Source organism: Anser cygnoides, chromosome 26 (assembly GCF_040182565.1).
Source record: "Anser cygnoides isolate HZ-2024a breed goose chromosome 26, Taihu_goose_T2T_genome, whole genome shotgun sequence".
Lineage (NCBI taxonomy): Eukaryota > Metazoa > Chordata > Aves > Anseriformes > Anatidae > Anser > Anser cygnoides.
The window spans coordinates 4,963,226-4,976,674 of NC_089898.1; the positions used below are offsets into that span (position 1 = coordinate 4,963,226).

At 67.2% G+C, this 13,449-nt stretch overlaps 2 protein-coding genes across 4 annotated transcripts; one reads left to right on the top strand and one right to left on the bottom strand.

Annotated features, from left to right (window-relative positions):
• Positions 1 to 3,711: 3,711 nt before the first annotated feature.
• Positions 3,712 to 8,727, top strand: SFTPB (surfactant protein B). Of its 2 annotated transcripts, XM_066983542.1 has the most exons (9): positions 3,712 to 3,843; positions 4,099 to 4,223; positions 5,000 to 5,071; positions 5,168 to 5,293; positions 6,067 to 6,168; positions 7,007 to 7,087; positions 7,173 to 7,418; positions 8,383 to 8,469; positions 8,549 to 8,727. In XM_066983542.1, exons 1-9 carry the CDS (start codon positions 3,777 to 3,779, stop codon positions 8,582 to 8,584), a joined length of 942 nt encoding a protein of 313 aa, XP_066839643.1. In that variant the 5' UTR covers positions 3,712 to 3,776; the 3' UTR covers positions 8,585 to 8,727. The 2 variants fall into 2 exon arrangements, with proteins under 2 accessions (XP_066839643.1, XP_066839644.1); XM_066983543.1 differs by lacking the exon at positions 7,007 to 7,087.
• An 85-nt stretch (positions 8,728 to 8,812) lies between these two features.
• On the bottom strand, positions 8,813 to 13,435 carry USP39 (ubiquitin specific peptidase 39). Of its 2 annotated transcripts, none has more exons than XM_066983541.1 (12): positions 13,027 to 13,435; positions 12,554 to 12,623; positions 12,341 to 12,435; positions 11,292 to 11,428; positions 11,043 to 11,195; positions 10,720 to 10,945; positions 10,565 to 10,642; positions 10,364 to 10,431; positions 9,942 to 10,273; positions 9,186 to 9,321; positions 9,008 to 9,094; positions 8,813 to 8,907 (listed from the first exon to the last, which is right to left on the bottom strand). In XM_066983541.1, exons 1-12 carry the CDS (start codon positions 13,418 to 13,420, stop codon positions 8,860 to 8,862), a joined length of 1,824 nt encoding a protein of 607 aa, XP_066839642.1. In that variant the 5' UTR covers positions 13,421 to 13,435; the 3' UTR covers positions 8,813 to 8,859. The 2 variants fall into 2 exon arrangements, with proteins under 2 accessions (XP_066839642.1, XP_066839641.1); XM_066983540.1 differs by having other exon boundaries at positions 10,364 to 10,479.
• Positions 13,436 to 13,449: the final 14 nt, after the last annotated feature.

The window sequence follows — 13,449 nt, forward strand, 5'->3', positions numbered from 1 at the left end:
CATGTCCCCCTGCTGTCCCCTTGTGACCCCCTAACCCCCCCCATGTCCCCCGGTGTCCTCTTGTCCCTGCTAAATTCCCCCCCCATCACCACCCCTTGTCCCCCCCCAGTGCCCCCCCAGCCCCACCATGTCCCCAGAGTGCCCCCATTGTCCCCCCCATGTCCCCCTGTCCCCCCCCCAGTGCCCCCAATGTCCCCTTGACCCCCCAGGCCTCTCCCAGCCCCCCCCCCACTGTCCCCATGCCCCCCCCATCACCTCCCCTTGCTCCCCTCATGCCCCAAGGTCCCCAAAGTGCCCCCCCTTGTCCACCCCTTGCCCCCCAACCCCCTGTCACCCCGTGTCCCCCCCATGTCCCCCTGCCCTCTCCTTGTCCCCCCCCAGTGCCCCCACAACCCCAGCCCCCCTATGCCCCCCATCCCCTCCCAGCCCCGCACTGTCCCCATGTCCCCCCCATCCCACCCCCTCCCCTTGTCCCCTCCCTGTGCCCCGACGTCCCAAAAGTGCCCCCCCTTTGTCCCCCCAGAGCCCCCCAGTGCCCCCACCCCCCCAGCCACCACGTGTCCCCCTTGTCCCCTTGTCCCCCTCCGTCACCCACCCCCAGTCCCCTTGGTGTCCCCCCCCAGAGCCCCCACGTCCCCTGGCTCACTCGTGTCCCCCACGTCCCCCCCCCATGTCCCTCTGGTGTCCCCTTGTCCCCCCCAGCCCCCCCACATCCCCTTGTCCCCCCCCCTGCCCCCCGCTGTCACACCAGTGACACGTCACCACCCTTCCCGGACACCTGCACCCCCCCCCCGCTGTGGCTGCTGTGGTTTTTGGGGGGGCCCTCCCGGGGGGGGGGGAGCCCTCCCTGCTCCTTCCTGGGGAGGGGACATAAAGCGCCCCGGGGCGCGGGGACAGCCAGCCATGGCCCCGCTGCTGCTGGCCCTGCTCCCCGCTGTCACCGGTGGGGACCGGGGGGGCACAGGGGGGACAGGGGGTGTGGGGGGGCTGGGGGCATGGAGAGCTGGGGAGGGGGGGGGGGGGACGTGGGGGGACGGGGACACAGGGATGGGGACGTGGGAGGGTGGGGACAGGGATGGGGACATGGTGGGGACAGGGGTGTAGGGACCAGAGGGGTGGGGACGTGGGGACAGGGACGGGGGGATGTGGGGATGGGGGCATGGGGGATGTGGGGACCAGAGTGACGGGGATGTGGGGACGTGGAGATGGGGACGTGGGGACGGGGACACGGGGGAGATGGGGACCAGAGTGATGGGGACATGGGGGACATGGGGACATGAGTGATGGGGACATGGGGGAGCTGGGGACGTGGTGGGGCTGGGGACTTAGGGGACAACTGGGACCAGGGCACTGGGGACAAGGTGGGGACGGGCACAAGGACCAGGGTGATGGGGACATTGGGGACATGAGGGGACAGGGATGGGGACAGGGACACAGGGGCTGGGGCTGACGCCCCTGACGTGGCACTGCCCAGCCCTGGTGCTGGTGGGGGCGGAGGGCCCCCCCTTGAGCCCCCAGACCCTGCCCGCGGGGGACACCGAGGATGGCCTCTGGCTGCAGCTGGGTGACAGGGACATCACGGTGAGGGGACGGGGGGGGCACTGGGAGGGGAGCCGTGGGGGACTGGGAGGGCACTGGTGTGTGCTGGGGGGGCACCCGGGAGGCACTGGGGGGCACCCATAGGGGCACTCGGGGGGCACCCATAGGGGCACTGGGGTGGAGACCAAGGGTGTCACCCACAGGGCACTGGGAGGGCACTGGGAGGGTACTGGGAAGGCAGCTGGGGGAACTGGGTCTCGGGCCCCTCCCGTGGCACCCATGGGTGCTACATGAGGGCTCGCTGGGCGCAGGGCGGGGGGGGGCAGCTCCCCACCAGCTGGCGCTGCCAGATCTGCAGGAGCACCGTGAAGTCGCTCGGCAAGGTGGCCTGTGACACCAGGAACAAGGTGGGCGGCCGTGTCCCTGCGCCAGGCGGCCCCGTGCCAGGTGATGTCCCCATATGAGGTGTCCCCATGTGAGGTGTCCCCGTGCGGGGCTCTGTCCCCCGCACGGTGTCCCCACAAGGGGTGACAGCCCCCCTGCAAGGCGGTGTCCCCACGCGAGGTGACCCGATGCGAGGTGGTGTCCCCATACAAGGTGGCATCCCCATGCCAGGTGTCCCCATACAAGGTGTCCCCATACGAGGTGACACCCTCACTCAAGGCGTCCCCACGTGTGGTGTCCCCATACGAAGAGGTGTCCCCCACCGCTCTGCGCCCCCCCCGCCCCCCCATGTCCCCCCGTGTCCCCCGGTGCGCGGTGTCCCCCCGGTGCTGACGTGGTGCCGCAGGAGAAGGTGGCCCGTGTCACCCGGCGCATCTGCAGCCGGCTGGGGCTGCTGAAGGCCAGGTGCCGCCACCTGCTGCGGCGCTGGGTGACACCCATCACGGACGCGCTGGCGCACGGCGAGGCCCCCACCCGCGTCTGCACCCACCTGGGGCTCTGCCCCAAGGCGTCCTGAGCCAGGTGAGCCCCGTCCCCAAACCCGTCCCCAAACCCGTCCCCGTCCCCGTGCCCTGCCCGACTGGAGGGTCCTCGAGCCCCCGCGAGGGCTCTCGAGTCGAGGGCCGGGGACGGCGCTTCAAAGCCCTGCCGGGAAGGCGCACCCATGGGTGCTGCCTGCGGGGGGAGGGGGGCGGGGGGGGTGTGGGGATGTGGGACATGGGGCATGGGAACACAGGGACATGGGGGTGTGGGGACGTGGGACATGGGGGTGTGGGGACATGGGGACACAGGGACATGGGGGGGTGTGGGGACATGGGATTTGGGGACAGGGACATGGGGGTGGGGGGACATGGCAGGAGATGGGGACATGGGGACAAAGGGACATGGGGGTGTGGGGATATGGGGCATGGGGATATGGGGCATGGAGACACAGGGACATGGGGGTGGGGGGACATGGCAGGAGATGGGGACATGGGGGGGCATGGAATTTGGGGACAAGGGACATGGGGGTGCAGGGACGTGGCAGGAGATGGGGACGTGGGGGGATGTGGGAGTATGGGGACTTGGGGGCATGGGACAAGGGAACACAGGGACATGGGGGGGTAGACTTGGGGACATGGGGGAGTGGGCGATATGGAGTGTGGGAGACAGGGTTTGGAGGCATGGGGACATGGGGGTGTGGGGACATGGGGGTGTGGGGACATGGGAGATCGTGGGGGAACTTGGGGCATGGGGGAGCTGGGGATGGGGGGGGAGGACAAGGGGGGTGTGGGGACATGGGGACATGGGGATGAGAATAGGGGGACATGAGGGGCTGGGGACATAGGGACATGGCAGACAACACGTGGACACAGCCATGGGGACACGGGGACACCGCGCTGTGTCTCCCCCTCCCCTTTTCCCCCCAGGCACCATCTGGCTCCGAGGACCCCCGATGGCACCCGTGTCCCCCACATGTCCCCAACGCTGTGACCACCCCGTCCTTCCCAGAACAATAAAGCTTTGTCATCACAGGGGTGGCACCTGTCTGTCCCCTGAGGGGGTGGGATGGGAGCACAGAGACCCCGATGGGGACCCCAGTGGGGACTCCAATGGGAACTTCAGTGAGGACATGGGGACCCCGATGGGGACATGGCTATGGGGACGGGGGGGGACACCTCCAGGGCCCCGTCCCTTGCTGTGAGCGGGGCTGGGGACAGCGTGTCCCCGCGGCGCTGGCAGCGTCCCAGCGGCCACCTCCCGTCCCCACGGGGCTATAAGAGCCCGCAGGGCACGGCCCCGCCACTGCCACCATGGCGCTGCCACCGTCCCCGTCCCTGGCACGGACGCTGCTCCTCGCCCTGCTCTGTGCCACCACAGGTAGGGACCATGACCCCCCCCCCCCCCCCTCCCCCCAGGGCTGGACACCCCCCCAACCCCAAATCTGGGTGTCCCCCCCTTTGGGGACACGGCAGTGGAATGGGGGGGCCCTTCCCCATCATGGGATTTGGGGGTATGGGGGGGGGGCCTGGCCGCCTGGGTCTTTCCCCCCACCCCCAAAAGAGCTGTAGGGGGGGATCCGGGGGGGGTTATGGGGGGGGGGGTCCCGGTGCTGGGTGCTGACAGTGGCTGCAGGGCTGGGGGGGCCGGGGGAGCGCTGCGGGGCCCCCCCCCACGCCTGGTGCCAGAGCTGGCAGACGGCGCTGCGCTGCGGGGCCCTGGAGCTCTGCGCCCGCCGCGGCTGGGCCCCCGGCGCCAAGGTGAGCGCCATCACGGAGCCGTGTCCCCACGTCCCCACGTCCCCACGCCCTATTCCTCATTCCCCCTGTCCCCACCCCACCGTGTCCCCCCCACCCCATATCTCATGCCCTGTGACCCTGCGTTCTCATGTTTTGGGGGTTCCCATGTCCCCCTCCCCCGTCCCCATGTCCCCATTCTCCCATGTCCCCGTGCCCCCACCATGTCCCAGTGCCCCACATCCCATACCTTATGCCCAATGGCCCATGCCGTGTCCCTCTGTCCCCATGTTCCCATTCCCGGTGCCCCTTGTCCCCATGCCCCATATCCGTGTTCCCACACTACGTTTGTACGTCCCCAACTCCATGTCCCCATATAATGATGCCCCGTGTCTCCACACCCCATTGCCATGTCCCCAAGTTCGTTTCCCCACGTCCCCAAACCCCATGCCGTACATCCCCATGTCCCCAAGCCATTCTCCTATGCCCTATACCCCATGCTGTATGTTCCCAAGCCCATTTCCCATGTCCCCATGTCCCCAAGTCCGTTTCCCCATGTCCCCATACTCCACGCCTTATGTCCCCATGTCCCCAAGTCCATTCCCTTGTGTCCTATACCCCATGCTGTATGTCCCCAAGTCCATTTCCCCATGTCCCCAGCTCCGTTTCCCCATGCCCCCATACTCCACACCACACGTCCCCATGTCCCCAAGCCCCTTTCCCCCTTCCCTGTACCCCCCCGTCCCTGTGCCACCCATCCCCATACGCCTCTGTCCCGGTGCGGGTGCCCCCTCTCGCAGGAGGACATGTGCGCTGACTGCCAGGAGGTCGTCACCCTGCTCGTCCGCATGGCCAACGAGTCGGCCACCAAGGTGCCTGAGGGACACAGGGGGGACACCGGGGGGGGGGGGGGGAGGGGACACAAGGTGTGGGTGCCCCCCCGGGTGCCATCGTGGCTGTGGGCACAGGTGGCCGTGGAGGGATTTCTGCGCCGGGAGTGCACGGCGCTGCCGGTGCCCACCATGGTGGCCCCCTGCCAGAACCTGGTGCACGAGTACGTCACCCTCCTCGTCACCCACCTGGAGGAACACCTCGTGAGTGGCACCCGTGGGTGCTGTGAGGGGCGGGCAGCGGTGCCCGGGGGTGCTGGGGGGGGGGGAACTCGGTGCCATTTGGGAACACCTTGGGGTGGGGGGTAGGTTGGGGGGGGGGGGGGGTCACTGTGCCATTTGGGGACACCTCAGGGTGCTGGAGGACACCATGCTGCTTGGGGACACCTCAAGGTGCTGCGGGAGGTTTAGGGACACCGTGCCATTTGGGGACATCTGGGGGTGCTGGTTAGAGTGGGGACGCTGTTCCATTTAGGGACACCTTGGGGTGCTGGGAATACTGGGGACACCATGCCACTTGAGGACACCTTGGGGTGCTGGGGACACTGGGGACACTGTGCCACTGGGGGACACTTTGGGGTGCTGGGAAGATTGGGGACACCATGCCATTTGGGAACACCTTGGGGTGCTGGGTATACTGGGGGACACTGTAACATTTAGGGACACTTTGGGGTGCTGGGAAGACTGGGGACACCGTAACATTTGGGGACATTATGGCATTTGGGGACACCTTGGGGTGGGGGGAAGACTGGAGACACTTTGCCACTTGGGGACACCTTGGGGTGCTGGGAAAACTGGGGACACCATGCCGTTTGGGGACATCTTGGGGTGCTGGGGACCCTGGGGACACTGTGCCACCAGGGGACACCTCGGGGTGCCAGATGCCCCATGCTGGGGAGCAAACCCAGGCGTTGGGGCCCCCCCCCACCCCTCACCACCCCCACCCATTGGGGGGTGCCCTCACCGTGTCCCCCCAGAAGCCCTCGGCCATCTGCGCCCGGCTGGAGCTGTGCCCGGGGCAGCCCGGGGGGGTCCTGGCCGTGCCCCCCCGCCTCGGGGCACCCAGCGCCCGCCCACAGGTAGGAGCTGCTCCGCGGGGGGCTGGGGGCATCTGGGGGTATCTATAGGGGGTATTTGGGGGCATCTCTATAGGCTTCTATATGGGCATCTCGGGGCATCTATGGGGTCTCTGGGGGCATCTACAGGGGTAGCTGGGAGCATCTATATAGACTTCTATATGGGTATCTACATGGACATCTACAGAGGCTTCTATATGGGATTCTATGTGGGCATCTGGGGGGCACCTATGTGGTCTTCTGTAGGGGCACTTACATGGGCATCTGCGAGCACCTATACAGGCTCCTATATGAGCATCCATATGGCATCTGTGGGTATCTACATAGACTTCTGTAAGGGCTTCTACACGGGCATCTACATAGGCTTTTATAAGGGCATCTGCGGACACCTATGTGTGCATCTGAGGGTACCTATATGGTTTTCTATATGGGCACCTACATGGGCATCTGTGGGTATCTATACGGGCTTTTATGGGGGCATCTACATGGACATCTATATGGGATTCTATATGGGGATCTGTGCGCACCTATATGGGCTTCTATATGGGCACCTACCTGGGCATCTGTAGGCATCTACACAGGCTTTTATAGGGGCATCTACATGGGCATCTGCAGGCACCTATATGGGCTTCTGTATGGGCATCCGCGGGCACCTATGAGGTTTTCTGTACGGGCCCCGCTGTGGGCACCCCACTGGCCAGGACAGGGGCAGCCCCGTGGCCACCCCCGTGGGCCGCTGGCCGCAGAGCCAGGCAGCGGGAGCTCCCCGTGCCGACGCCACCATTAGGCTCCAGAGTGAACAGGGGGCCGAAAGCACGCACCCACCCCCCCGTGTCCCCAGGGCGAGGACCTCCCCATGCCGCTGCCGCTCTGCTGGCTGTGCCGCAACTTCATCGGCCGCCTCGAGGCCTCCATCCCCAAGGTGCCGGGGGCGGGCGGGACACAAAGGGGGGGGGGGGGGTCACGAAGCCGGGGCGACCCCGCCCTGACGGCGGTGCCGCCCGCAGGAGGCGGCGGCGGCGGCGGTGTCGCGGTTGTGCCGGGTGCTGCCGGTGGCGGTGGCGGGCACGTGCCAGTGCCTGGCCGAGCGCTACACGGTGCTGGTGCTGGAGGCGGTGCTGGAGCACCTGGGCCCCCGCCTGCTGTGCCGCCTGCTCCTCGTCTGCCACCCCGAGGACGACGGCTGCGCCCCGCTGCCACCGCGCCGGCCCCCCGGGGGCAAGGAGGACGCGGCGCTGCGCGCGGGGCACGAGGTGAGGGCGGGGGGTTGGGGCGGTGGCGGCGGCGGTGCCAGGGTTGGGGTGGGGGGCGAGGTGCTGGGGGGGTGACCCCAAGGGCGTGGCGGGGCACCCGGGGGTGGCACAGCGCCCGCTGAGGTGCTCCAGGGTGGCAGAGCACCACGGGATGCGCCAGGGACACAAAGGGGTAGTGTGGTCCCAAGGGACACACCCCAAGGTGTCACCACCCCACAGGACATGCCAGGAACCCAAAAGATTATCACAGTCCCAAGGGACACATCCCGGGGTGTCACCACCCCACAGGACGTGCCAAGAACCCAAAAAGATGTCATGGCCCCAGTGGACACGTCCCAGGGTGTCACAGTCCCAAGGGATGTGCCAGGAACCCAAAAGGTTATCATGGCCCCAAGGGACACATCCCATGGTTTCACAATCCCAAGGGACACACCCCAAGGTGTCCCCACCCCACAGGACGTGCCAGGAACCCAAAAGGTTATCATGGCCCCAAGGGACAGACCCAGGGTGTCACGGCCCCAGGGGACATGCTCCAAGGTGTCACGGCCCCAGGGGCTGCTGCAGCCCCAAGGGGGTTTCCACGGGTGTCACAGCCCCGGGGGACACTCCGGGGACACACACAGGAGGTGTCACAGCCCCAGGGACACGCCAGGAGCGCTACAGGGACTTCACGGCCCCAGAGGACACACCCCAGGGCGTCTCAGGCCAACGTCCCCGTGCCACAGCCCCAGAAGGTGCCACAGCTCCAAGGGATGTGGCACTGTCCCCAAGGGTGGGACAGCCCCAGGGGACGCGCCCAGCAAGGGCCACATCCCCAGGGGGACGCCACAGGGCGTCACCCCCCCACAGGGCACACCAGGACCCCCCCAAACGCGTCACCTCCACAAGGGACGACCCCGGGGCTGCCACAGGACCCCCAAGGGCCGTCCCCGTCCCCGCTGCCACCCCTGTCCCCTCCCCGCAGGACCCGGAGCTGTCCCCGAAGCCGGGACCCTGTGCCCTGGGCCCGGCCTATTGGTGCTCCAGCCCCGAGGCCGCCCGGCGCTGCAAGGTGAGTAGGGGCAGGGTGACAAGGGACACGGGGGGGACACGCGGCCCCCAACGTGCCACCCCCCCGTGCTCCCCGCCAGGCCCAGCGGTACTGCCAGGACCACACCGGGCTGTAGGGGGACAGGAGGCAGCAGCGCGCCCGGCCCCGCAGAGACCCCAAATAAAGCTTGGATGCCAGCACCCCGCTTTCCTCCATCTGGTTTGGGGCCTCCCGGGTTTTTTTTTTTCTTTTTTCTTTGAAGTGGGGGTGGGCGGGTTCTCACACCTCCCCCGGCCACCCCAAAGCTGTGAAAACCACGCGTCACCTCCTGCGGCGGAACTGGGGCAAAAAGGGCGGAAAAAGGTTTAAAAAAATACAAGCGGAGTCCTTTAATGGGTGGCCCCGCGGGGCTCAGGCGCCTTGCTGGTTCGTCTCGTCCTCCTCGCGCCGCTTCCAGATCTGGGGGGTTGGGGGGGGGGACACATGGGGGTGAGCAACGTGGGGGGAAGTTTGGGGTGCGAGAGGTGTCCCCGTGTCCCCCCCCCCGGCGTCCCCTCACCTGGATGTAGGCCTCGGAAAGCGTGATCATCTGCGGCAGGATGTCGGTGACCTGCAGGTCCTGCAGCTCGTACCACTTCCCGGTGCCCTGCGAGGGGACACGAGGGGACACCGGTGACGCCAGGGGGCACCTTTTTGCCCCCCCCCGACACACACACACACCCCGGAGGGCCACTCACGTGGTGCAGCACGTGGATGCGGTAGGAGCCCTCGGAGGGTTTCCCGTCATGCACGATGTTGGCGATGAGGTCGTAGGTGGTGTTGGTGTGCACCGCCTGCACCTCCTCCGACAGGTACTCCCGCAGGTCCACGTTGCTGCGGGGATGCGCCGTTGGCACCCACGCCACCCCAAACCCTCCCCCGGGGATCCCCGCGCGCACCCCGGTTTGCAAAGGGAGGGCTCGGGCACCGGGGGAAGATCCCAAAGGCACCCCAAAAACCTGCACACTCCGGTTTGCAAAGCCCAGGTTCAGGCACTGGGGGAGATCCCAAATGAACCCCAGAAATGCGCACAGCCTGCTTTGCAAAGCCTGGGCTTGGGCACAGGGGGAGATCCTAAAGGCACCCCAAAAATGTGAGCACCCTGGTTTGCAAAGGGTGGGTTTGGGCACCAGGGGAGATCCCAAAGGCACCCCAAAAACGTGTGCACGTTGCTTTGCAAAGCCCAGATTTGGGTTCCGGGGGAGATCCTAAAGGCACCCTAAAAACATGAGCACCCTGGTTTTCAAAGCCCGAATTTGGGCACTGGGGGAGATCCTAAAGGCACCCCAAAAACTTGGGCACCCTGGTTTGCAAAGCCTGGGTTCAGGCACGAGGGGAGATCCCAAAGGCACCCCAAAAACCTGCACACCCCAGCTTGCAAAGGACGGGTTCTGGCACTGGGGGAGCCCCTTTGGGACCTTGAGGCACCCCAAAACCCCTGCGGGGGCACTCACGTGATGGGGAAGTTGACGATGGTGGGGTTTTTCTCCACAAAGAAGTTGTTCTTGGTGAAGCGCTTGATGCAGAAGATGAGGTAGGGCGGCAGCCTGGTGAGCTGGAAGCGCTTGAGGAAGTTCTCCTTGTAGGTCTTGTACTCCTTCTCGGTGGCGCCGTTGAACTTGGCCAGGATGCTGAAGAGGGGCACCTGGGGGATGATGAGCTGCTCCTTCTCGTCCTTGTAGAGCGGCGCCGTGGGCAGGTCCAGCGTCAGGTACATGAAGGTGGACTCCACCATCGTCTCCTGGTACTCGGCGTTCTGCAGCAGCTGCGCCTTCTCCTCGGCCGGCTGCGGGACCGGGCTCAGTGCGGGGCTGGCGGGCTGGGAAGCCCCCTCCCCGGGCTGGGGAAGCCCCCCTGACCCCCAGGGGACACTCACCAGGTCGGGGTGAGGCAGCTTTTTGGTGAAGATGCGCATGGAGCCCTGGAAGACGTCGGTGACGATGGCTGCGGGCACGGAACGGGGACAGTGGAGAAGACAGGAGCCAACCCCGGCTTGAAACGAGCATCACCCGCAGCCGTGACCCCCCGCCCAGGGGACATCACCCACCCAAAACCCCCCCCCAAAGACCCCTCTCACTTTTCTTCTTCTTCTTGGTGCCGCCCAGGGCCGAGTGCAGCGCGTTGAGGAACCAGGAGAGGAAATCGACCCCGTCCCCTGCAAAGCAGGGGGAGAAATCAGAGCCGTGCCCACAACGGCAGCGCCTCCCAGCCGCGCCCAGCGCCGCCCCGCACCCTGCTTGGTGATCTGGAAGTTCTTCTTGCTGCACAGCACCACGGCCTGCAGCATCTCGTGGGGCGAGACGTGCGCCTTGAAGTTGCGCGGGTTCCACAGCTTCCGCATCAGCTCCCCGAAGCGCTGCACCAGCAGGAACATGATGTCCCCGGGCGGGCGCTTGATGCTCTTGTAGTTGTCCTCCTCCAGGAAGTAATTCCGCAGCGGGGGGACGTTGGACAGAGCCTGCGGGCGGGGACGGGGCGGGAGGCAGCCCCGTTAAGGGTTTTTTGTTTTTTTTTTGGGGCGTGCAGCCCCCCAAAACCCAGCCCGGGGGCCGTACCTGCAGCACGGCGTTGGCGTAGTCGTTGGCCTTGATGTTGTTGAGCCCCACGATGCCGGGCAGGTAGGTGGTGCCGTCGTAGGCGCGCGAAAGCTTGGCCTGCTTGTCCAGGTTGGAGATGTGCTGCGCGGTGAAGGTGGGCTTCAGCACGTACTGCGGGGACGGGGGGTGGAAAACGGCCTCAGCTGGGGGGCTCCCAGGGGCAGCCCCGGGGCCGGGCGGGCGGCACGGGGCCGCAGGGGGCCGCACCGTGATGTCCTCGAGGGAGGAGTCGATGATCTCGTAGTTGTCGGGCAGGCAGTAGAACTTGAGGGTGTGCAGGTTGAGGAAGACGTGGTGGCTGAGCTGCACGCTGTGGATGTAGGCATGGGACTTCAGCCCCCGGCCTGCCAGAGAGAGGGACGAGGCGTCAGGGGCGGGGGGCAGGAGGGATGGGGAAAGGGCTCAGGGCGCCCCAAAAAGCCCCAAAACCGCAAGAAAAAGGGACAGGAGGGATAGGGAAAGAGCTCAGGGTGCCCCCAAAAACCCCAAACCACAAGGATAAGGGACAGGAGCAGGGACAGGAGGGATGGGGGAAAAGGCTCAGGGTGCTCCAAAACCACAGGTGCAGGGACAGGAAGGATGGGGAAAGGGCTGGGGGTGCCCCAAAATCACAGGAGTGAGGCACAGGAAGGATAGGGAAAGGGCTGGGGGTGCCCCAAAAAGACTCAAAACCACAGGGAAAAGAGACAGAAGGGATGGGGAAAAGGCCTGGGGCACCCCAAAACCACTGGGGAGAGGGACAGGAGCAGAGACAGGAGGGGGAAAGGGCTTGGGACACCCTAAAACCTTAGGGGCAAGGGATGGGAGGGATGGGGAAAGGGCTCGGGGCGCCCCAAAAAGCCCCAAAACCGCAAGGAAAAGGGACAGGAGGGACAGGGAAAGAGCTCAGGGTGCCCCCAAAAACCCCAAACCACAGGGGTAAGGGACAGGAGCAGGGACAGGAGGGATGGGGGAAAGGGCTCGGGGTGCCCCAAAAAGACCCAAAACCACAGGGAAAAGGGACAGAAGGGATGGGGAAAGGGCTTGGGGTGCCCCCCAAACCTCAGGAGCAGGGACAGGAGGGGTGGGGAAAGGGCTTGGGGCACCCCAAAACCACTGGGGCAAGGGACAGGAGCAGACACAGGTGAGGGAAAGGGCTTGGGACACCCTAAAACCTTAGGGGCAAGGGATGGGAGGGATGGGGAAAGGGCTCGGGGCGCCCCAGAAACCCCCCAGAACCGCAGCGGGGGGGCTGGGACGCTGCCCCCGTTGCTCACCCTGGAAGTACTTCCCGCAGACCAGGCAGGCGTAGACGTTGATGTGGGACAGCGAGATGGAGCACAGCTTCTCGAAGTCGAAATCCAGCACGCTCCTGGGGGGGGGGGGGGGGGGGGGGGGAGGGGGGGGGCAGAGCCGTGGGGCAGCCGCAGGACCCCCCTGGTGTGCCCGGTGCCCCCTCCCGGTGCCCGTTCCCCCCTCTCCCCGCTCACTTGTTGATGGTGTCCAGGTAGGGGCAGTGGCGGCTGCGCTGGTCCTCGGGGTCGAAGCGGCCATAGCGCACTGCGGGGGCATGCGGCTCGTTAGTGAGGGGCTTGTTAGCGAGGGGGTGGTGCCGACCCCCCCGGTGCCCCCCGATCCCATCCCGGTGCCCCCAGATCCAGCCCCGGTAAGCCCCAGAACCCGCCCCAGTACCCCCAGATCCCAACCCGGTGCCCCCACATTGAGCCCCGGTGACCCCAAATCCCACCCCAGTGCCCCCCCGGTTCCTGGTACCCCCCCAGATCCCATCCTGGTGCTCCCCGATCTCACCCCGGTGCCCGGTGCCTCTCCCCCGGATCCAGCCCCAGTGTCCCCCCAGATCCCACCCCAGTGCCCCCCGGTTCCCGGTGCCCCCCCCAGTTCCAGCCCCGGTACCCCCCAGATCCCCCCCGGACCCCTCCCCCCGTTCCCCCCCCGGGCCCACCGGCGGGCTCGGGCTCGGGGTCGGACTCCCCCTCTGGCTCCCGTTCGCGCTTCACCCTCACGGGCCCGCTCCCGGCCCCGGCCCCGGGTCCGGCCCAGGCCCCGCTGCCGGCCCCCGGCTCCTTCCTGAGGCGCGCGGGGCCCCCCGCCAGGCCCGGCCCCGGGCCCCCGCCGCTCTCCGCCGCCTCCCGCTTGTCACGGCCCCGCTCCGCCTCCCGCCGGCCCCGGCCCCGCTCCGCCTCCCCCTCCCGGCGGCTCCGCGCCGAGCCCCGCGCCGAGCCCGAGCCCGAGCCGGAGCCGGAGCCGGAGCCGGAGCCGGAGCCGGAGCCGCCCCCTCCCCCCCCCCGCTCCCGCTCCCGCTCCCGGTCCCGGTCCCGCTTCCCGCGGCTGGACATGGCCGCGCACTGCGCGTGCGCCGCGGCCC

What these genes read in the sequence shown, in the direction of transcription:
- USP39 (XM_066983540.1), bottom strand. Translation starts at nt 13,420, where the DNA reads ATGTCCAGCCGCGGGAAGCGGGACCGGGACCGGGAGCGGGAGCGGGAG. An exon ending in CCCCGAGCCCGAGCCCGCCG is followed by an intron (nt 12,624 to 13,026) that starts GTGGGCCCGGGG and finishes ATGCCCCCGCAG; the next exon opens with TGCGCTATGGCCGCTTCGAC. An exon ending in CACCAAGAAGAAGAAGAAAA is followed by an intron (nt 10,480 to 10,564) that starts GTGAGAGGGGTC and finishes GCTCGTTTCAAG; the next exon opens with CCGGGGTTGGCTCCTGTCTT.
- SFTPB (XM_066983542.1), top strand. Translation starts at nt 3,777, where the DNA reads ATGGCGCTGCCACCGTCCCCGTCCCTGGCACGGACGCTGCTCCTCGCC. An exon ending in CCTGCTCTGTGCCACCACAG is followed by an intron (nt 3,844 to 4,098) that starts GTAGGGACCATG and finishes CAGTGGCTGCAG; the next exon opens with GGCTGGGGGGGCCGGGGGAG. An exon ending in AGGCCGCCCGGCGCTGCAAG is followed by an intron (nt 8,470 to 8,548) that starts GTGAGTAGGGGC and finishes GCTCCCCGCCAG; the next exon opens with GCCCAGCGGTACTGCCAGGA.